This window comes from Camellia sinensis, chromosome 9 (genome assembly GCF_055761805.1).
Source record: "Camellia sinensis isolate YWXY chromosome 9, ASM5576180v1, whole genome shotgun sequence".
NCBI lineage: Eukaryota > Viridiplantae > Streptophyta > Magnoliopsida > Ericales > Theaceae > Camellia > Camellia sinensis.
Genome location: NC_138969.1, coordinates 35,058,104 through 35,081,273, shown reverse-complemented (window position 1 = coordinate 35,081,273; position 23,170 = coordinate 35,058,104). Strand labels below are relative to the sequence as shown.

General features: G+C 47.2%; 1 protein-coding gene and 1 long non-coding RNA gene across 2 annotated transcripts; both read right to left on the bottom strand.

Annotated features, from left to right (window-relative positions):
- Positions 1-10,090: 10,090 nt before the first annotated feature.
- On the bottom strand, positions 10,091-11,461 carry LOC145799065 (uncharacterized). Its single transcript, XM_082888628.1, has 3 exons — positions 11,021-11,461; positions 10,840-10,938; positions 10,091-10,631 (listed from the first exon to the last, which is right to left on the bottom strand). The coding sequence occupies exons 1-3, from the start codon at positions 11,423-11,425 to the stop codon at positions 10,227-10,229; spliced, it is 909 nt and encodes a 302-aa protein (XP_082744754.1). The 5' UTR covers positions 11,426-11,461; the 3' UTR covers positions 10,091-10,226.
- A 28-nt stretch (positions 11,462-11,489) lies between these two features.
- On the bottom strand, positions 11,490-12,268 carry LOC145799064 (uncharacterized). Its single transcript, XR_014341063.1, has 3 exons — positions 11,997-12,268; positions 11,708-11,869; positions 11,490-11,614 (listed from the first exon to the last, which is right to left on the bottom strand). It is a non-coding gene; the product is annotated as an uncharacterized LOC145799064 (long non-coding RNA).
- Between the last annotated feature and the right edge of the window lie 10,902 nt (positions 12,269-23,170).

Below are 23,170 nucleotides of genomic sequence, written 5' to 3'. Positions count from 1 at the left end.
CTACCAAATGTCCAAAACTTACAAGAGGACACGAATCTTCCAACGGGGCCAGCTCCGCCCCCGCTTCCACCACAACTGTCCAAGGTCCATACATCCAATCACCCGGACTCTCCATTCGAGGTCGAGGTTGATCATACAGCTCTGAAATTAAGCAAATTGGAGAAGCTCTTCAAGAAATCCCAAGGGGTCAAGGCTATGCCGGATATCGGAGATGGATATACCGAGGAGGCCGTAACACTCCCTGATAGGTTCAAAATGCCACAAATCGACCGCTTTGACGGAACCGGCGACCCCATGGTCCATATCTGACTGTTTGCAGATGTCTTGTGGCCAATGGGCCTAACACGACCACAGAAGCTCTCACTATTCGGCCGAACCCTGTCAGGTGTGGCCTCCCATTGGTACGCAAGATTACAAGATGAAGTGAAAAAGAATTGGGATGAAATGGCTGAAGCCTTTGTCACGCAATATTCGTACAACACACAGATCGAGATCACAACCCGTGATCTTGAAACGACAAGGCAAGAGCCTAAGGAATCTTTCTCGGACTTTGTGATCCGATGGAGGGCAAAGGCGTCAACAATGACTTTAAGGCCCACAGACAAAGATCAAATCCGGATGATTGTGCGCAATCTCCACCCAAAACTGATGCTGAGAATGATTGTAGTCCCCTTCCCTACTTTCGCAGATTTACATGATATGGGGGTGCAAATCGAAGACGCAATGAAACAAGGTCTGTTTGACCACGACAAAGAACAACCGAGGAGGACGTTCAACCGTAACAACAATGCGGGCCCGAGTGGCGCCGCAAATACGAGAGCCTCGGAAGTTAGTATGGTCACCACCACTCCCCCTCCCCCTCCAAGGCCCATGACTGCCACACCCTTCTCCGGCGCGTCCGGAAGCAACACACAAGCCACCAACAGATTCCAACCACGAGGCCAAAGAACCTTTACCCCACTATATATGCCTCTGACCAAGGTTCTGGGAATATTGATCAGAAAAAATCATTTAAAACCCTTAGAACCAAAGCCATTACCGAATCCACTCCCCCCCTCTTACGACCCGTCAAAGTATTGCGCATATCACCAACAACACGGTCATGACACCGACCGTTGTTACAGATTGCGTCATGAGATCCAAGATCTTATTGACAAACAAGTGATCGCACCTCCTGATAAACCCAATGTCACAACCAACCCTCTCCCACCACATAACCAAGCCCCTCCTCCCAAAAGAATTAACCTTATCCAGACTGGGGTCGCATCTTACGATCCTAGCATCTATATTACTCCCACCCACCTACCCAAGCCAGAGGTGCTCCTCCCCGATTGCACTGACTTCTTGTGCATGGTGGACATCTCTAAAACCCAACCAGAACCGATGGTGGTGACCGTCGAAGACAGGGCAGGGCAGATTTTGGGAGAAAAGGAGATTGTTGAATCTGGGACTGGGCAGAATTTTGCTGGGGGAGCCTATGATCCAAGCAAGCATATCCTATCAACGGGCCGAATTGGGCTAAGTGTAGAATTTCCAGAGACAGGAGAGCTATGCATGATCCGGGGGGATGGATCTGGGCTATGGGCAGATGAGCTGACAGCCGTAGAGGAGGACTTTGCTAACTTGCAATTTCTCGAGGACCAGGAACTGGGGGATGCGTCAATTAATTGGTATGATTATGAGGGATCAGAGGAGGCCACTGGATGGCTTGAAGATCAACCGGATGCAGTGGGGGAAGCCCAACCAGAACAGAGCCCGGCAGGGGCAGAAATATCAGTTGTGGCCGGAACGGCCGAAAATCAAGTTGTACCACCGGAGAGCGCCGGTGTAAAGAATTCCGCTTGGGACACGGGCATTATGGATATGGGAACTGTTGAACAAACAGCTGTACTGACGCAGCTGGAACAAGAAAAGTTTGAGGAGGCTGAGAGAATTAGAAAGGCTAAAGGCCCTGAGGGGACTGAAAGTGCTGTGTGCACGAAGACAGACAATGCCGCGAGCATATGGACAGAGAACATTGAGAGTGCGAGTGGACCGAAGCCAGACAGGTGTCTGTTGGCTGCCAGCGGAATGTGGTGGGAAGATGACGACTTGTGTCTTGCCCACACGGATGAAGACTGGGGGAATAACCAACCGGATGATACTTGGTATCTTGATGAAGTGGATCATATGACAAGAAGTGGGCGGTACTTCAAGCCCCCACATCTAGACCAACCCGAGGCATCCGGGAAGGATAGAGAAGCGGAGAGACAGAAGGAGAAGCAGATTGAAGATGAAGCTGTGCTGAAACAGTTAAAGAAAATACAAGCGGACATCTCCATCTGGGGACTGCTAATGGCATCACGAGTACACAGAGAAGCTTTCCTATCTGCTATGGACAAGTCCAAACTCTCCATAGACACCACGCCTGAACAGCTGGTTGGGCTGGTTTTTCCGGGAGGAGGTTCCCCGGCATTAACCTTTTCGGACAAGGAGCTACCGCCTGAGGGCACAAGTCATAACAAACCTCTCTATATTTCTGTGGAATGTAGAGATAAGTGGATACCGGTGGTACTTGTTGATACCGGGTCTGCGATTAATGTCTGCCCAACCAGAACGGCATATGCAATCGGGTTGAAACCCGTGGACTTCGTCCCAACCACCCAAGTGATCAGAGCGTACGACAATACCAGCAGAGAAGTGATGGGGACTGTTAAAATTCAAACCAAGGTTGGTCCAGGACAACACAGCATTGAATTTCATATCTTGGACGTTCCTGCAACCTTTAACCTACTTTTGGGGCGACCGTGGTTGCACCAGGTCAAAGCAGTCTCTTCCACTCTACATCAAATGCTAAAGTACCCCCACGGGAAAGGGGTAGCGATCGTTTTTGGGAATTCATCAATCCATCCGCCGCTGGAGGTGTCTACACCTGTCTTGGAGATTGAGCACGGCACGGAGGATGTGTTTTTGTCAGGGTTCACTTTGGCCGAGGCTCAAGTGGTGCAGAATGTCATGGCTGTGAATGAAGGCATGTATGTTAGTGCACAATCTATCTACCTCATGAACAAGCTAAAACATACCCCCGGGATGGGATTAGGGAGAAGCGGCCGGAAAGGCGTCTCAGTGTTGGCCGAAGTGCCACACAACCCTCACGCCTTCGGACTGGGTTATCTGCCCACCAAGGAGGACTGGGTAAGGAAAGGGAAAGAGATGGCCGGAAGGGCCAGAGCAAAGAAGGCCGGGAAGCCATTTGAGTTAATGCACAGGCCCATCTGGGGTACCCTAAACGGACGCTTCGTCCGGGAGGGGGAAGATTTTCCATTCTGCGGCTTCCCGGAGCCATGGCAAAACGCGGAAGGGAAGCGCGTGCCTGGTTTTGAAATCTTCTTCGACATACAATTATCTGGGGATGACGTTGCCGAAGCGCAGACAGACCCACCAACTGAGGTTGAGCAATGTGAAGCAGTGGATCCTGAGAGCACAGAGCTTGAAATGGGGGTAGCACTGGCGAGTCTACTATCAGATCCTCCGATCGGCCAAGAGTGCTTGGGGGATAACTCTTCGGTTTCTGTGATTGGAGATGAAGTAGCTGCGGGCTTTCCAGCGCCGATCTTGGATGCATCTATCGCACCTTCTCTCATCTGGCAATATGAAGAAGGCTTTTTATCTAGCAGCTCCGGGTCAGGTAGTGAGCTGGAATCTGATTCTACCGAATCTTGTACGTCGGAATCAGATTCCAGCTCGACTGAGTCTGAGTCCGGTATTCCTGGGGGTGATAACCCGGATGCCACAGTCCTGTCTAGGTCATCTTTTTCATTTTCTTTTGAGTCTGTTGTAATAGAGGAATCTGACGGCTTGGAAATATTTAATGAGAATGATGTGGATGTAGTTTCCGAGTATTTTTCTGTGCCTTTGATTTATTGCTTAAATCAGGATTTTCAAAATTTTGATGAAAACAGCGAGGAAGAAATTCCCCCAGTTTTGCAACGATTAATTAATCAAGAGCAGGAAAGATTTGTTAAACCTTTAATGGATGAAATCACTACTGTGAATGTTGGTACTGAGAAGGACCCGCGGCTGGTCCAGATCGGGTCCACGTTGTCTTCGGAGGAGCGCGAGCGCTTAGTCGCTTTACTAAAAGATTTCAAAGATGTTTTCGCGTGGTCCTACGAAGACATGCCTGGAATCGATCCTGAGATTGTACAGCACCGGATCCCTCTTGATCCCGAGGCCCGCCCTGTCAAACAGAAACTCAGAAGGATTCGCCCGGACTGGGCCCTCAAGATTAAGGAAGAGGTCACCAAGCAAATTGACGCAGGGTTCCTGCTGGTATCTGAATATCCAACTTGGCTGGCCAACATAGTTCCGGTGCCAAAGAAGGACGGCAGAATTCGGGTCTGTGTAGACTTTAGAGATTTGAACAGGGCCAGTCCGAATGACGACTTTCCCTTGCCACACATTGATGAATTGGTGGATTTCACGGCAGGACACGCCTTGCTTTCGTTTATGGATGGTTTCTCAGGCTATAATCAGATAGTGATGGCACCCGAAGACCGGGAGAAGACTGCGTTTACTACCCCGTGGGGTACATATTGTTATAGAGTGATGCCATTCGGGTTGAAAAATGCTGGAGCTACGTATCAACGGGCAGCAACTACAATATTGCATGATATGATCCATAAGGAGGTCGAGGTGTATGTGGACGACATGATTGTCAAGTCCAAGGATAGAGAAGGCCACTACACCGCCTTGCAAAAATTCTTTCAAAGGATCAAAGAATTTCGGCTGCGACTGAATCCCCAGAAATGCACGTTTGGTGTTACAGCAGGGAAGATGTTAGGGTTTCTGATTACACAAAGGGGCATCGAGGTCGACCCTTCCAAAATCAAGGCCATATTAGAAATGCCACCACCAAGGACTGAAAAGGAGGTGCGAGGCTTTCTGGGTAAAGTGCAATTCATAAGACGGTTTATTTCTAAATTAACCTTGACTTGTGAACCACTTTTTGGTCTCCTGAAGAAAGGAAAGAAATTCCAATGGGACGGCCGATGTCAAGTAGCTGTTGAGCAGATCAAAGAGTATCTACAGAACCCACCCGTGTTGTCACCGCCAGAGCCGGGGAGACCGTTGATATTGTACCTTTCGGTAACTGAGACTACCATGGGCTGCATGCTCGCGCAGGAGTCAGAAGACAAAGTGGAAAGGGCCATCTACTATCTGAGCAAAAAGATGCTGGATTACGAGACCCGCTATACACCGCTAGAGAAGGCTTGTTTGGCCTTGGTATGGGCAACCAGGAAGCTGCGGCACTACCTGTTAGCCCACTCTGTAAAGTTGGTTTCACGTTTGGATCCCATTAAATATCTCTTCGAGAAACCAGCACTTACGGGTAGGCTAGCTCGATGGCTGCTGTTGCTCTCCGAATTTGATTTGAAGTATGTAACGCGCAAGTCAGTAAAAGGCAGAGCGGTAGCGGAGTTCCTTGCCGACCACCCGGTTGAGGGGGATGAAGCGGTTGAGTATCTATTCCCAGATGAAGCCATTCTGCACGTCGAAGATGAAACTTGGACGATGTACTTTGACGGAGCGTCAAACCAGTATGGGTATGGGATAGGGGTGTTGCTGATAGCGCCTGATGATTCCCATATTCCTTTAGCATTCAAGCTCCGGTTCAAAGTTTCCAACAATGAAGCAGAGTATGAGGCATGTATTGCTGGCCTGGAAGCAGCCCTAGAATTAGGGGCAAGACGGCTGGACGTCATTGGGGACTCGAACCTTGTTGTGTCTCAAGCAAAAGGAGATTGGAAAGTCAAGGAGGAAAGGATGATAATCTACCACCAAACCTTGGATCTGCTAATTCCTCGATTTGAGAAGCTAAATTTCACCCACCTCGTAAGAGAGAACAACAGGTTTGCAGATTCACTAGCAACTCTATCTTCTATGATAGACATCCCGTCCGGAGTCCGGATGCGTCCAGTCATTATTGATCAGAAGTTCGTGCCGGCATACGAGTCAATTTCCGCCATAGATGAAGTTCAAGACAGCAACCCCTGGTACTACGACATCTGGAACTTCTTGGAAAAGGAGACATATCCACTAGGGGCAAATGCCAAAGATAAGAGGGCTGTCAGGAGAATGGCTGCTCAGTTTATCATCTGCGGGGGTAAGCTGTACAAAAGGGGCCATCTGGGAATGCATAAGCTCTGTGTTGAAGCTGAAGAGTCAAAACGCCTGATGGAAGCCATCCATGGGGGGGAGTGCGGTGCACACATGAATGGAGTGATGCTGGCCAGAAAGATCCTTAGACAAGGCTACTACTGGTCAACCATGGAGGAGGATTGTATTAGTTTTGTTCGGCGATGCCACAAGTGTCAAATCCATGCAAATCGCATGAACATCCCGCCGTCAAAACTGTACAACATGACTTCGCCATGGCCTTTTTCAGTCTGGGGAATTGATGTGATCGGAGCTGTTACCCCGAAGGGGTCAAACGGGCATGAGTTTATCCTGGTAGCGATAGATTATTTCACAAAGTGGGTCGAGGCCCAATCATACGCGGTGTTGAAGGCGTCGCATGTCGCAAAGTTCATCAGGAACAACATCATCTGTCGCTACGGGGCGCCAAACGAGATAATTTCAGATAATGGTTCCCACTTCAAGAAAGAAGTGATAGACTTGTTGGAGAAATACAACGTGGCTTTCCATAAGTCATCTACATATCGGCCGCAGACCAACGGAGCGGTTGAGGCCGCCAACAAGAATATTAAGCATATACTACAGAAGATGGTGGAAACCTATCGGGATTGGCCAGACAAGCTGCCATTTGCTCTGTGGGGCTACAGGACTTCAATCAGAACTTCTACTGGAGCAACTCCATATTCATTGGTCTATGGAATGGAGGCTGTTCTACCCATTGAGATTGAGGTTCCGTCGTTACGAGTATTGGCTGAATGCCAGATAGCCGAAGCAGATTGGCAGCAAAGCAGATTCGAAGAACTCATGCTCTTTGATGAAAGAAGACTGAAAGCATTGTACCACATCCAAGGCTATCAACGCAGAATTGCCCGGGCTTTCAACAAGAAGGTTAAGTCCCGGAATCTGAAAGAAGGAGATTTGGTGCTCAAAGACAACCGAGCTCCCATCCACGACCCAAGGGGCAAGTTCAAACCCAATTGGACTGGTCCTTACATCATCAAAGCTATCTGGTCAAGTGGGGCTGTGGTTCTGATGGATCTAGATGGCTTGGAGTTCTCACAACCGATCAATATGGACAAGTTGAAGAAATACTATCCTTGAGAGGCTCGCTAGGCCGAAAACCCGCAAGGGCGACCTAGGCAAAAGTCAGAGCACAAAAAATTAGAAAATATAAAAACTGAGCTCGCAAGGTTGAAAACCCGCAAAGGGCGGCCTTGGCAAAAGTTAGAGCGCAAAAGGAGAGTGAAAATACTCGAGTGAACCTTAGCCTGAACTACGTAAGGCTTGATTCCCATCTTTGGGATACGTAGGCAGCTTCACATTGAAGTTCAGCCATAAACTTTTCCCCGATCAACTCTGTCTATTTTCGATCATCTCAGTCATCTTTATCTATCAGCATTTATCGTGATCTCCGGTACAGTGCTGCTCAAACTAGGGGCAACTTTCCGTTGCCGCGACGGTACAAAGTTACTCAGACTAGGGGCAACTTTCCGTTGCTATGGAGTGCCGCATTGTTCTTCAGACTAGGGGCAACTTTCCAGTTGCAGGGATCTGGGGTTGTGCATTTCAGTGACAGATCTCCGACGTGTCCAGTTCTGATCCACATCGAAAATAGTTTTGAAAAGTTTTAATAAAAGTTGACTTTGTTCAAATCAATCTTTTTACGACTAAGACCATTTTTGGACCAAAAACGGAAAATTTTCAGTACCATAACTTTCAATTTCATTGATTTCAAAACTGAGTTCTCCTGCTCATTGCATTACAATCGAGGTTGCTTTTTAGTACATTCAGAAAGAAAACTTGAAAATACTAAATAAGCAATAAATTTGGGGCATAGTTGAATCAAGTATCTCTGCGTCCCCTCCCAGAGCTGGACGGAGCATCTGATGCCAAGCTAGGCCCAACCTGTGCCTCCTCATTGAGCCAATCCAGGCACTCATCAGATAAAGTGCAACTGAAAGTGGAAGCAGGGGCCAGGAGCTCTCTAGTCCTCCATACCGTGGCATATCGGGCAAGCTGTGTACCCCGGATCGGGAAAGCAGCTGGGTACTCAATCCCCTCCGGTGGACAGAAGCTCTCTAGTCCTCCATACCGTGGCATATCGGGCAAGTTGTGTACCCCGGATCGGGAAAGCAGCTGGGTACTCAATCCCCTCCGGTGGACAGGTCTGATCATGACCAAACTGACGCAGGAACCGGAACGGAAAATAGAATACGCAGTGGGTTAGACCAATCAGTTGGATCCCAATCAGCCGGGACATACTATAGCTCATTGCCGGGAGGTTGAGCCAAGGACAACGCCAAGCAATGCCGTTTGCAGGCAAATTGCACATCCAATCGAACCACCACCTTTCGTCAAGAGCATTGACTAGGCGCTGCCGAAAGAAGTAGCCTCGAGCTGAATAGGCCGGGCAAGAGTCCACAACCTGCAACTTATCCATTAACCATACCTAGGGGAGGGATGGAAAATGAGAGAATAAAGAACAGAGAGATGTACGATGAGAGAAAAGTGAGACAAGGGTTTTGTGAGAAAAACCGAGCCTGAGGGTCGAGTGATGTGAGCAAATATATATGTGAGGTCGGGTGGGAAACATTACCTGCAGCAGTAGTAGACTCCCGGCGAACCTAGTCGCCTCCCGGCGATAGACAGAATCTAAGCCCATCAATGTCTCGGCCAAGGTCATGGCAATACAGCTCTTTCCTTCTCTCAAACCTTGGGCGACTTCAATCAGGCGAATGCTAGCCCCGCCGAAGCCCGAGGAAAGCAGAAAGTGAGACAACAAACATAAACAGAGGGCGTGTTGCCGGAAACCCTGCCAATAATGGTTGCTGCGGTCACCGGCGTCGGAAAAACGATGGATCAAGCCGAGGATGTCCAATTCCCCACTACAAATCAGAGATCGAGCGTCATGCGCCGTGAGCCCACACATCCGTCCTAAAGCCTGGGCGTGACCAAAACGGAGCTGGGGCAAGATCACTTCAGAGCATTCAGGCTCCATCAAAACTTGAAAATCTTCAAAAGTGGGGCACATCTCTTGGCCGCCGAAGCTAAAAACATGCGTCACTGGATTCCAGAACCTTGCCGCGGCATGGAGAAAAGGGAGATGTAGCGGAGTACGGCTTAGCGTGAATAGTGCATTCAAGCCGAAACCCCGGAAATTCAGCTTTTCCGAACCGTCTAGAGAAGAAATCCAAGATGTGATATTTTCTGCGAGAAACGCCTCCATCTTTGCCTAAAACTAAGATGAAATGAATGTTCCCAAAGTTGAAGCTTTTATAGAAGGAAAAACACTATTCACGGGGACACGTGTCAAAAATCTGGTGGCTGCAGGACTGAATGGCCGGCCAGCCACTTTTTCTGGCTGGCCAGCCATTTACTTTTTCAGAAATGGCCGGCCAGCTGTCTCTCTCCCCAAAAAATGGCCGGCCGGCTCCCAGGAATGGTTGGCAACGCTGCAGTGTATCTCCTTGGCCCTGTTTTACTCTTCGAAGGAAAGTTCCAAGCATTTCCATGCAACGGGAAAGTCAAAGGCCTTTGTCTCCCTCCGTTTCGGATGCGTTCCGATGCCCAGATCGTCAGAAGTACACTTTGTTGTTGTTGAGTTTTGTTTATCGAGTTGTTGTTTTGCTTATCGAGTTGTTTGTCGAGCGGACGTGTTTTGTGTTTTTGAGTCATTGCTCTCTGTTTAAGCAATCTTTGTTAAAGTCTTGTTTATTTGCGTTGTTGCATTTTGCTTGTCGAGTTGTAAACTTGCTAAAGATTCTGTTATATCTTAGTAAGTTGAGTTGCTTAGTTTGTTGCGTCGGTTCACTACCTGACTTGGTGATTACACAATGCGCATTATCATTCAATTTCATTTTTTGTGCGAAATAAATGATGCGATACGATGCTAAAAGTTTAAAATACAAACATCTTTTCAAAAGCTATTTCATTCCATCATGCTTTACAACAAACAAAGGTACAAGTTTTACAAAAAATAAAACTGCCTAACAATGTGCAAAGTGCTACAAACTACTAGCAAAAGAAAAATAAAACAGGAAATAACAGCATCAAAGTCCTCGGGAGCGGGAACGAGAAGCACGCCTCATCCTCTTTTGCGGGACAATCTCCGCACCGCCATCTGAGTCAGAGCTGTCATCCTCAAGATCCCCCTCAGCCTCGCCTCTATTCCCCGAGCCAAAACCGGAGCCTCCCTCCTCAGCGGATGTCTCTGACTGACGGTCGGTAGCCTCCTCCTCCTCCTCAGCATCCTCCTCCTCCTCATCAGGCTCCACCTCCACAACGTGAGCCCTGCGTCTGCGGACAGGCCCCCCTCGAGCTCCTCGAAAAGGCCTAGATGGCCCGGCTCCTCGGGAAGGCCGAGATGGCCCCGCCCCCTGAAAAGGCCCAGATGGCCCAACTCCCCAATGAGGCCCAGGTGGCCTGGTCTGCGGCTGACCGGACCATGAAGGCATCTGAAAACAAAGAGTTCAATTCAAATACATCAGTCCAAATATATACATCAGATGCAGATACAAGCAAAGGATACGTAAAGTGGGTGTATGTTAATACAGTGTACAAGTGGGGTGTGTGTCAGATGTGCTCTACACAAATAGTCTATCGATGCAGTAGAAATCAGCATGTCATCAGAAGTATGATAAATGCCAGAAAACTGAAGGGTACCTGGATGCCCGCGACAGACAACTGTGCCTCCCTACGCAGGACCATGCCTTCGAGTGTGGCCACCAGTCCAACCACCTCCTCCATGTATCCTCGCGATGGCTGCAAAAATGAGCTCATAATCATCAGTGAACAGAAGAGTGTCTAAACATCTGAATGATGAATGAAAAGAAGTGGAGCATACCGGCGGTGAGTCCGGATCAATGGCGTATCGATCACTGGGCATCGGAGGCTCTAGTGGAATCGGAGTCGGAAAGCTAGCCCCATACTGCCACGCCATCAACTCAGTAGGCATATCTAGCCATCCAGGATGAGGATGAACCGACGGAGCCGGAGGAACCGGTCTGCTCCCACCTCTAGATGTACCGGCCCTGCTAGTAGAAGGGACGTCTGCAGCCCGAGCCCGAGCCTGGTCCGAGGATGACATACCGGCAGGCCTCATCATCGGGATACGAGCTTCCGTCAATGGAGGCATCAAATATATGTAACGGTAAGTGGCGTAGTCCCCCTCCTCAATATATAGCAAAGCATCAGTACCCAGCATGGCGCCGATTACCTCCGAGTAAGAGAGTCTGTCAGCGGTCCGCATACTGGCTGGGGGTACTGCGGGAATATCCTGAGAAAGATACCCCCATACCTGGCAAAGAAAGCGCTCCCCCAGGAACCATACCCTGCCAACTGGCCCTTCGAGCAGGACCCTATACTGGGAGATGTCCGATGCTCCGGTATACTGAAGTCGGAGACCATCACCCAGAGACACCCAGGGCTGCCATGTAATCTGTGGATGATGAATGCCCAAACCAATCAGAAATCGAGAATATACAGAGCAAATCAAAGATGAAAATGAAAAGAACTGAAAGTTCTGAGGTACCTCTGAATGTCGCACAGTGTCGAAGTACTGTCGTAGGCGAAGGAGGGTCTCTCGAGGCCTCGGCCGGTGCGGGCCCTCGAATATCAATGAATATGGGGTCACGGGAATCCCTACCACCTCCAGCTCTGGGGCTAATGATGGGAAGTATACATAGACCCATAGCTGAGAAAAACAATGCAGAATGTAAGTACGAAATGCTGAGAGCAAAATACAGACTGTAAAAGTGCGCTGTGTGTGCAATGTACAAGTAATGAGAAGCAGAAATGTAAATCAAGGGGACAGAAAGTACCTCCCAGGCTCTCCAGTAGCCGCCAAGCAAATCGCCCCGCCCGCGGGAGGTCGCGCTCATATAAAAGTAAAGGGTAGCCAGGCCGGCGCCACCCCAGTCATATCGATGGACCTGTGATAGGTTGACTAGAGCGCTCAGCAGGTATAGCCCAACGGTGTTCCCTCTGTCGGCGAACAGGGTAGTCCCGAAGAGGAACATCAGGAAACCACGGGCATACTGCTCTGTCTCCTCGGGAGTCTCAGGCACCATCTCCGCCCACCGGAAATGGGAAGAAAACCAAGTGTATCGGACTCTCCCAGAGACCCTATCAACAGGCGGGTGAGCCCCCAATAAATACATCCAGGCGGCCTCCCACTCGCCCATATCCTCATCGTAAGGGATGGACCAACCTCCGACGTCTAAACCGGTCAATACAGCGAAGTCAAAAGGGGTCATGGTCATATCCCCGGTAGCAGAGAAATGGAAGGAGTTGGTGGTGTCCCACCATCTCTCTACCAAGGCTGCCATCAGCGTCCTCCTGGCAGGACAACGTGACAACCCGACGCAAAAGGGGCCGAACCCTGCCAAGTCAACTAAGTCTCGAACACCCTCCGGGAGCTCGGCATACCAATCCCGCGCAATGGTGGAACCATATCCCCGCACACTGCGGGAACCAACCTGCATTCAGAATGAATACATGTGTCAATAATGAAATAAATGGGCTGTGTGCCAATGAAATGAGAGGGCTGTGTGCCAATGAGATGAAATAGGCTGTGTGCCAATGGAATGAAATGTGCTGTATGCCGATGAAGTGAAATAAGCTACATGCAAATTCAGTTAAATTGTGGGCTGCGTGTTCACTATCTACCTGGGCTGCGTGTTCAGAAAATTTGAAGTTTGGGCTGCGTGTTCAACTTTCAGTTAAATTGTGGGCTGCGTGTTCACTATCTATCTGGGCTGCGTGTTCAGAAAATTTGAAGTTTGGGCTGCGTCTTCAACTTTCAGTTAAATTGTGGGCTGCGTGTTCACTATCTACCTGGGCTGCGTGTTCAGAAAATTTGAAGTTTGGGCTGCGTGTTCAACTTTCAGTTAAATTGTGGGTTGCGTGTTCACTATCTATCTGGGCTGCGTGTTCAGAAAATTTGAAGTTTGGGCTGCGTGTTCAACTTTCAGTTAAATTGTGGGCTGCGTGTTCACTATATATCTGGGCTGCGTGTTCAGAAAATTTGAAGTTTGGGCTGCGTGTTCAACTTTCAGTTAAATTGTGGGCTGCGTGTTCACTATCTATCTGGGCTGCGTGTTCAGAAAATTTGAAGTTTGGGCTGCGTGTTCAACTTTCAGTTAAATTGTGGGCTGCGTGTTCACTATCTATCTGGGCTGCGTGTTCAGAAAATTTGAAGTTTGGGCTGCGTGTTCAACTTTCAGTTAAATTATGGGTTGCGTGTTCACTATCTATCTGGGCTGCGTGTTCAGAAAATTTGAAGTTTGGGCTGCGTGTTCAACTTTCAGTTAAATTGTGGGCTGCGTGTTCACTATCTATCTGGGCTGCGTGTTCAGAAAATTTGAAGTTTGGGCTGCGTGTTCAACTTTCAGTTAAATTGTGGGCTGCGTGTTCACTATCTACTTGGGCTGCGTGTTCAACTTTCAGTTAAATTGTGGGCTGCGTGTTCACTATCTATCTGGGCTGCGTGTTCAGAAAATTTGAAGTTTGGGCTGCGTGTTCAACTTTCAGTTAAATTGTGGGCTGCGTGTTCACTATCTACCTGGGCTGCGTGTTCAGAAAAATTTGAAATTTGGGCTGCGTGTTCAACTTTCAGTTAAAATTGTGGGCTGCGTGTTCACTATCTATCTGGGCTGCGTGTTCAGAAAATTTGAAGTTTGGGCTGCGTGTTCAACTTTCAGTTAAATTGTGGGCTGCGTGTTCACTATCTATCTGGGCTGCGTGTTCAGAAAATTTGAAGTTTGGGCTGCGTGTTCAACTTTCAGTTAAATTGTGGGCTGCGTGTTCACTATCTATCTGGGCTGCGTGTTCAGAAAATTTGAAGTTTGGGCTGCGTGTTCACTATCTACTTGGGCTGCGTGTTCAACTTTCAGTTAAATTGTGGGCTGCGTGTTCACTATCTATCTGGGCTGCGTGTTCAGAAAATTTGAAGTTTGGGCTGCGTGTTCAACTTTCAGTTAAATTGTGGGCTGCGTGTTCACTATCTACCTGGGCTGCGTGTTCAGAAAAATTTGAAATTTGGGCTGCGTGTTCAACTTTCAGTTAAAATTGTGGGCTGCGTGTTCACTATCTATCTGGGCTGCGTGTTCAGAAAATTTGAAGTTTGGGCTGCGTGTTCAACTTTCAGTTAAATTGTGGGCTGCGTGTTCACTATCTATCTGGGCTACGTGTTCAGAAAATTTGAAGTTTGGGCTGCGTGTTCAACTTTCAGTTAAATTGTGGGCTGCGTGTTCACTATCTATCTGGGCTGCGTGTTCAACTTTCAGTTAAATTGTGGGCTGCGTGTTCAGTATCTATTTGGGCTGCGTGTTCAACTTTCAGTTAAATTGTGGGCTGCGTGTTCACTATCTATCTGGGCTGCGTGTTCAGAAAATTTGAAGTTTGGGCTGCGTGTTCAACTTTCAGTTAAATTGTGGGCTGCGTGTTCACTATCTACCTGGGCTGCGTGTTCAGAAAACTTGAAGTTTGGGCTGCGTGTTCAACTTTCAGTTAAATTGTGGGCTGCGTGTTCACTATCTACCTGGGCTGCGTGTTCAGAAAATTTGAAATTTGGGCTGCGTGTTCAACTTTCAGTTAAATTGTGGGCTGCGTGTTCACTATCTACCTGGGCTGCGTGTTCAGAAAAATTTGAAGTTTGGGCTGCGTGTTCAACTTTCAGTTAAATTGTGGGCTGCGTGTTCACTATCTACCTGGGCTGCGTGTTCAGAAAATTCAAAATGTGGGCTGTGTGTCCACTTTCGAATTCGAGTTGTGTGTTCGACAAATAAGTGTTTGAACCGTGTGTTCGCCTCTTAACTAATGTGTACAGTGCGTTCGCAATTAATTAATGAGCCGAGTGTTCAGAAATTCGAATGTTGAAATTACATGTTCAAGATGCAAGCAAAGTACTGTGTCATAAGCTAAACTGCGTGTTCAAGCATGGCAAAGGTGCGAAATCTATGAAAAATACAGAAGATGAGATAAATACCTCTCGGGCCTCGTGAGAGAGATGCTGCTCCGGCTCTCTGAGAAGCAGATCCCCGGGTGCTCACTCGTCAAAACTGGTAAAGTGACGGAAGATAGCGCGCGGAAGAACGTGTGCTGGCGGACGGTACCTCCCGGGAATAAAAGGTCGGGTCCTCGGGGGTAGGGTCATGGGATCGAAATCATCGCCGGCACCTGGAAAACCTCCGCTGTGGGGAGAATTACCCGCCATTTTCAAAGGATCTGCAAAAGGGAGCAGAAATGAGTAAAATGAGCCAAAATTGGAAAAAGTCAACAGAAGTCAACTCTCGGGAAACGAAAAGTCAACAAAAGTCAACTCCCGAGAAAATATTCCAAATATTGAGACAAACTTTCCTCAAGTAGCGAAAATGCAAAAAGAAGCTCCGAAACCGGAATTTAATCGCTTCAAAGGGCTTGAAACTGAGTATTTTTGCGGAAACAATTTGCGCGGGGCGTTGGAAAACGCCCGTGAAACTCAGATCTGGAGAGGAAAGTGTTGTAGAATGCAAGAAAAGAAGGGGGACTCGGCTGCCTTTTATAGGCCTCAAGCCTTGATTGAAGAAGCATGCAAAAAGGAGGGAAAAAGACCAAAATACCCCCGGATAAAGCACATGGCCGGCCGGCCCCTATTTCTAGCCGGCCAGCTATCTGCTTTTTGCAGAAATGGCCGGCCAGCCATTAACTTTATTGGAAATCGGTTGGCCACCCCCCCCTTGGGAAGATAAATGGCCGGCCATGTTCCCCACATGCTCACCTAGCTCTCTGCAAATTTTGAGGAAGATCGGAGTTCCCGGGACCTGAAAAAGTTCAAGAAAAGTACACTTCCGGTCGCGAAATAGCTCCGTCGGGACTTCAGCTTCAAGTTCTGACATATGTCTCATCATCACTCATCGAAATCAAAGTGTATCCTTTTTGAATGCGTTGTAACCTTTCAGGGAAGCGGATCGGAGGCCGTGATTGAGTTACCTTCGCCGAAACACGCATTTCCGTCCTCGTTGTTTCATGACAAATGAACACCTCGATTTATGCTCGTTTTGTACTATCGTGCGCATAACTTGCATTCTCATGAGCATACTCACATTGTCATGTGCATTTCTTGTTATTAGCATACCTCTGTGTTTGAGCATGCGTTGTCACGCATGTTCCACTTTTGCATTGCGATGCATTCACTCACCGGCACTGCGTGTGTCGAACTTTCGGAATCACGTTAAATACATGTTGGTAGCATATTGTATTTGTTGCAATTTCTCTCTTTTACAGGCACGATATTGTATGTACGGTTCAATTGAGGCTGGTGCAACCAGACGAATCGCGCAGGTATCGTATCTTCTCCGTGTGAGACGTGGCGGGGATTGAATGATCCTCCGCATTCTTAACTGCATGAAATGTAGTTGTTGCTTTGCATTCTTGCTTAAAACTGTTGCATTTATTTGCGAATACTTGCTTCATTACAGCTTGCTGCATTTGCACGATCATTGGGTTACCTTCGGCTTCTTGCATATCATTTGCATTTTGCCCCCTACCTGCGGGCATGCCTGCGGGCACATCTCTGTTTATCCTGTATGTTTGTCTAAGTCTTCGGCCTTGTCAAAAATGGGTCGTCTCTGGGCTTTGACATTCACTCCCGTCACTTATGACTTTCGAGTTCTGTCAAAGAGGGGCAACTGTAGACACCCCATTTTTGACCGACCTTAAGACTCAGACGTCACCGATTGAGCGCTTGGTGATGTTGCATAATGTGCTTGTTCAGAAGTTTCAGAGTCGCGGCCGTGAGCCCTGCCTCCGGACTTCCGAACCCTTTTCTGTGCCTTGTCTCGGTTTGCGAACCAAACTCGGTTTTCTCTGTTTCTTTTCCTGAGGGGAGGGAGAGGTCCCGTAGACCATCTCTCAATGTCCGTAGGCTACATTTGGTGGCCGTAGGCCATTTTTCCCATTTCGGAGTCCGGTTTTCGGTTTTCGGGACCGTAGGCCGTGTGCCTCGGTTCGGGACCGCTTAACCATCTCCTATTGCTCTGATTTTTGGCATACTTCCTATTTACTCCCTTTTGAGAGACACTGGGGTCCCGGAAACCCACTTCGTGGCCGAACGCCATTTTCGGTGCTTAACAGCCCATTTTCGGGATCCCGAACTGCGTGTTTTGGCCCCCGAACATTCGTTTTGCATCGATTTTCGTTCATTTTTGGCAGGTACCTCTATTTTATCACCAGGGAGGTCACTGAAGAGTGGGAGGCCAGCAATTGTTGCAGCAACCAGTTATCTCTCCTCCGGAGCCTCCCGGCGCCCGTTTTTCCAACTTCCGGGCTAATGTTGAACACCCTAGGGTTAGTGTTGCCAACTTTCAACCACATATTTGTGATGTACACATATGAGAGGCCCCTAAAAGTTGGTGGCCGGCCATTAAGGTTACCTGACCCTTTTGACCCCTTTCTTCCGGGCTAATGTTGAACCCCTTGGACCATTTTTCTTGAACTTTGAACCACATATCTGTGATCTACACACATGAGAGGCCCCTAAAAGTTCATGGCCGGCCAGTAATTCAAATTGACCCTTTTGAACCCCTATTTCCGAGCTAATGTTGAACCCCTTGGACCCACTTTCTTGGAATTTTAACCACATGGTTGTGTTGTACACACATAGGAGTACCTCCCCAGTTGCTGGCCGGCCAGAAAATGTGATTGAACCTTTTGACCCCTAGCCGGCCGGCTAGGGGGTGTGGCCGGCCGGCCACCTGCAACAAAAGTGATAGGCCGGCCGTGTTCCTTGCACTGTGCACTTTACAGCTGTGGGGCAATATCCCCCAGACAAGATATTTATCCGGGGGATATTTTGTGGGGGAATTTTGCTCTCCTTTTCCCCCACCTTTACACCCCCTTTTGAACCCTTATAACCAGCTGGTGGCTTCACTTACAAGGGTTAGAAAAATTGTTCTTCAAGTCTCCATACTCAACTCCATCTTCTTCCTTCTCAATTCTTTGAAAAACCCTAAGTCCCTAACCTTCATTCCTTCTACACCACCAAGCTCTACCACCACCACCTCATTTCCAGCAACAAGGGAGGTTTCTCAAAGGCAAAAGAAGCTGCAAATCCATCCAAGAAGCAACAAAAGTTTGAGTCTTCAAGGGTAAGTAACACTTTTACCCTTTTGACCCTTTTTCTTGATCTATTTGTAAGCCCCACTTCCTTTTTGTTTCAAGCTCCGGCCCTAACTGAAAAGGGCCCTCTTTTGAGCTCATCTTCACTTTTCATTAAGGGCTCAACCCTGTTTGAGCCCTCCATGACACACTTGCTTCATTGACCCTCTTGTATGTCATAGTTTTGCATGCTATTTTTGGCCCATGAGCAATTTATTTTCGAGCATGTTGTAAACTGATATTAGGCTTATTTTGAGCCTCTCTTCAACATTGAAGAAGGGCTCAACACCATTTGGGGTTTCCATGTTGTACCTACCTTTATACTCCTCTTTTCTTCCCCATTCTTGCATGCAATGGCAGCCTACCATGCTTTTGTTTTTGGCCATTTTACAGTTCTGAAAAAGTTCTTATTTTGGTCCATACTTCATGTTTCATTTAGGTCCTTTCATGGTTTGGGGCTTCCATAGGTCACTTCATGTTATATCTCCCTTTTATTCCCCATTCTTGCATGTTTAGTTAGCCTACCATGCTTTTGTTTTTGGCCATTTTAAAGTTCTGGAAAAGTGCTTATTTTGGTCCATTCTACATGTTTTATTAAGGTTCTTTGGCTGTTTGGTGATTATTTTGTATACTTCATGTTGTAGCCACTTTTGAGCCTAATTTTGCATCACACTTTTAGCATGTTTGTATACTGATTTTGAGGCTGCCATATACTGTAAATATTCATATTTTTGGTCCCTCTTCAGTGTTGTAGAAGGAAAATTTTCAGTTTGAGTTTTTCTTGTATCACTTGCTTCATTACCCCTCTTTTGGCCCCTATTCTTGCATGCTATTTTTGCCATACCTATGCTTGCTGTTTGGCCATGTTTATAACTGTGAAAGTGCATCTTTTGGGACTGTCTAGCTTCTGTCTTTGCATTGCATGTCCATATTGTGCATGTTTAGCATAGCTATAGGCCATTTCGGGTGCCTAGTGTTGCATTTCGGGACAATTCCATGCATTTCATGTCATTTCGCCTCATTTCGGGACTGTTTTCCCCCATATTTTACTGCTGAAATTCCATTAGAATGATTTCCATCATTTCCATGTCATTTCATTGCATTTTGCCACCGCCTCAGTTTGCGTGCCCGTGTGCACACATTTCGAGGCACTTCATTTTTATCCGCCGGCATCCTATGTGAGTGTGGCTGAGGCTCACTCATGTTGGTATAAGCCCATATCATGTTTCCATGTCATTTCATCGCATTCCGTCATTGCCTCGGTTTGCGTGCCCGTGTGCACGCATTTCGAGGCACTTCATTTTTATCCGCCGACATCCTATGTGAGTGTGGCTGAGGCTCACTCATATTGGTATAAGCCCATTTGTCATTTCCATATCATTTTCATCACATTCCGCCATCGCCTCGGTTTGCGTGCCTGCGTGCACGCATTTCAAGGCATCTCATTGCATTCCGCCATCGCCTCGGTTTGCGTGCCCGTGTGCACGCATTTCAAGGCGTCTCATTGCATTCTGCCATCGCCTCGGTTTGCGTGCCCGCATGCACGCATTTCAAGGCGTCTCATTGCATTCCGCCATCGTCTCGGTTCGCGTGCCCGCGTGCACGCATTTCAAGGCGTCTCATTGCATTCCGCCATCGCCTCGGTTCGCGTGCCCGTGTGCACGCATTTCAAGGCGTCTCATTGCATTCCGCCATCGCCTCGGTTTGCGTGCCCGCATGCACGCATTTCAAGGCGTCTCATTGCATTCTGCCATCGCCTCGGTTCGCGTGCCCGTGTGCACGCATTTCAAGGCGCCTCATTGCATTTTGCCATCTCCTCGGTTTGCGTGCCCGTGTGCACGCATTTCAAGGCGTCTCATTGCGTTCCGCCATCGCCTCGGTTTGCGTGCCCGCATGCACGCATTTCAAGGCGTGTCATTGCATTCTGCCATCGCCTCGGTTTGCGTGCCCGTGTGCACGCATTTCAAGGCACCTCATTGCATTCCGCCATCGCCTCGGTTTGCGTGCCCGCGTGCACGCATTTCAAGGCGTCTCATTGCATTCCGCCATCGCCTCAGTTTGCGTGCCCGTGTGCACGCATTTCGAGGCATCTCATTTTCACATCATAGTGCACATTAGATTGTATCTTAGATAGCATTCTGTCATTTTCTCGGTTTGCGTGCCCGTGTGCACGTATTTCGAGGCATTTCATTTCCATAGCATTGTATATGTTAGGATTGTATTTTAGTTGCATTTCATGCATATCATGCATATTGCATCAAGTCCGGAATAGGAGTTAGCCCGGGCACGGGAAACGAGGTACGTTTCGTACTCCGAGTGACGGAATGTGTCTCAATTCCTCAGTCGCCGACACTCCGGATTATCCATGATGGAGTTAGGTTTTAGCTGTAGTTTCATGTGCATTCATCCTATATTGAGTTTGTGCATTTCGACTCCTCTGCCATCATGCCTCGATATGCGTGATTGGTGGCACGAGGATCGAGACATGCATATATCTGTGCAAATACATTGCTATGCCCCTTTCCTGCTCTCTGTTGCAGCAAAACGCAGAATCAGCAACTTTTCGGGACTTGGCACGCATTTCAAGAACAGGTGTAAACAGAGGCTAATTGGGGCATTCCGGTGGATTTCCGCGCAAGACAATCCGGACATGCATCATCCACCAGAAGCAAGGCAGTCCCTGGCTTGCACGCCAGTTTTATTTGCTTTCTTAGCTAATTCATTCATTAATTAAGATTTTGTAATATTATTTCGGACTGTAATATTCTTTTATTCGGGACTGTAATATTTGGACTGTATTATTTATTCGGACCCTCTCTACGAGGGCACAATTGTAATAAGTGTGCGTGTGTGTGTTGTATGTCTTCCAACCCCACGTCTTTCTTCCCTTTTATTTATCCGCTTATGATGGTTAGATTAGGGCATGTTTAAATTAGCATACAGTATGACAGCATGTTTGCATCATTCATCTGTATCGCATGCACCAGGCTCGACGCACCATACTAACTGCATTTGTATTTCAATTCCAAATTGAATACATGTTAGCTGTAGCATTCCATATGCCATCTTAGAATAGCCGAGCCTGCTATAGTTGCATTTTGCATGTGTTGCATTAGGCATTTCTGTATACTTAGGATCATGCATGATTTCTAATGAAGTTTCTGTTTTTGGCTTGGAGTACTCGGTGAGTTTTTATGCTTTAGCATCCTTGCATGCGTATGAGTGTTGCCGTGAATAGCATGCTTAGCATGAGGCTAATTGCTTATGTGATATAACTGTCTGAATGCCTGTGGGTGAAGGTTGGGTTATCTGAATTGGAGTAAATCATCAATTGTTTTAAGCCTACCTGCGGGTAGCAAACTATTTTCAAAAACAAGCATGAAATGTTTCATTCCAATTTGGGCGACCCGATCTATATTTATATGTTGTGAGCATCACATAGTAACCTAGGCTAATAACCGGAATAAGAACTCACAATGTTTTCCAAAAATTGATATCATGGTTAGTAGAGGCCGGTCTATGACCGGGCGAGCGGGGGTGCTCACGAAGTGACCTTCCCCAATCGTACCCAAGTTCCCGAGCCGAGGCAACTTTGGTGATGACGGACACGTGGCCTTTTGGCACCGAGTCAGGGTTTCCTAAATTTCCCAAAGTAAAATATTTAGGTGGCGACTCTGTATCTGGCAAAGCAGTCCATGTTTGGCACTACTTTTTCAAAAATCTGTTTCTCAAAACAATTTGCCGGATTTGGACTCTTTGGTTCAGATTAGGAACCGTGACATTTAAGAGTCCGAGCTGTAGTGACCCCAAATGAACAGAACGGGAGCTTAACCCTCCCGGGGCGTTCGGGGGACGTCTACACCTTCTTAACAGTATTGACAATAATACAGTATAAAGGGGGCTGGCGGAAGCCAATGAATAATAAGATAATGTCCAATGAGCTGTGGAGACCTGAATGGAAAATAAACTTTCATGCGCACAGTTGTATTCACAACCACTGATACCAAAAATATATATATATATATATATATATATATATATATATATATGTAAGCCAATATGTAAGTTAGGGACATAATCCCATCAACAAAAACTGTATAACCAAGAGTCTTAAACATTCATAACATTAGCAAAAACAAAAGACAACTATGAGTCATCCAAAAGGCCTTGACTTGTGCAAGTTTGAAACCACGCTATGAGGCACAACGACTGGCTTAACAAAACGTGAACTCGGGTCAACACCTCTAGCTTTGATCCGGTGCCTGGCCATCTACATATATATATAAACTGTGAGCTAAAGCCCAGTGAATAACGAATGTATAAAGGGGTTAAGAATGAATGTCCTTTCAGTAATTAAAATAGTCATTTGTATCTATAGAACAATTATTCATTCAATGTGTCATATTTCAAGTCATATCATTTAGTTAGGAATCATAGCGGTCATACGTGGTAAATCCAATAGCAGAACAGTTCAATAGGTCGTAATACACCGAACAGTCAATTGATGGCCATCAATACAGTAACAGTAGTTCTAAGGATAGGAACTGACAGAGATCTCTATAACAGTAGCAGTAACAGTAACAATAGCAGTAACAGTTAGTTGCTATGGATGCCACGAGTACGGTTCATAAAATAGGACAAACATTCACTCAGTAAATAATATCATTTCAGAAAGCAGTACAGTTAATCATTCAGAAAATAATTATAATTTAACATAACTTTACAACATTGTTACTCACAGATAATAAGGTTGTAAGCAGGCTATTCAGCTTCCTTGGGTGCGAACCTACACAGTTACAGAACGAACGCACACCAAATTACACACTCGAAATTGATAACTTAGTCATTTCTACTTGTT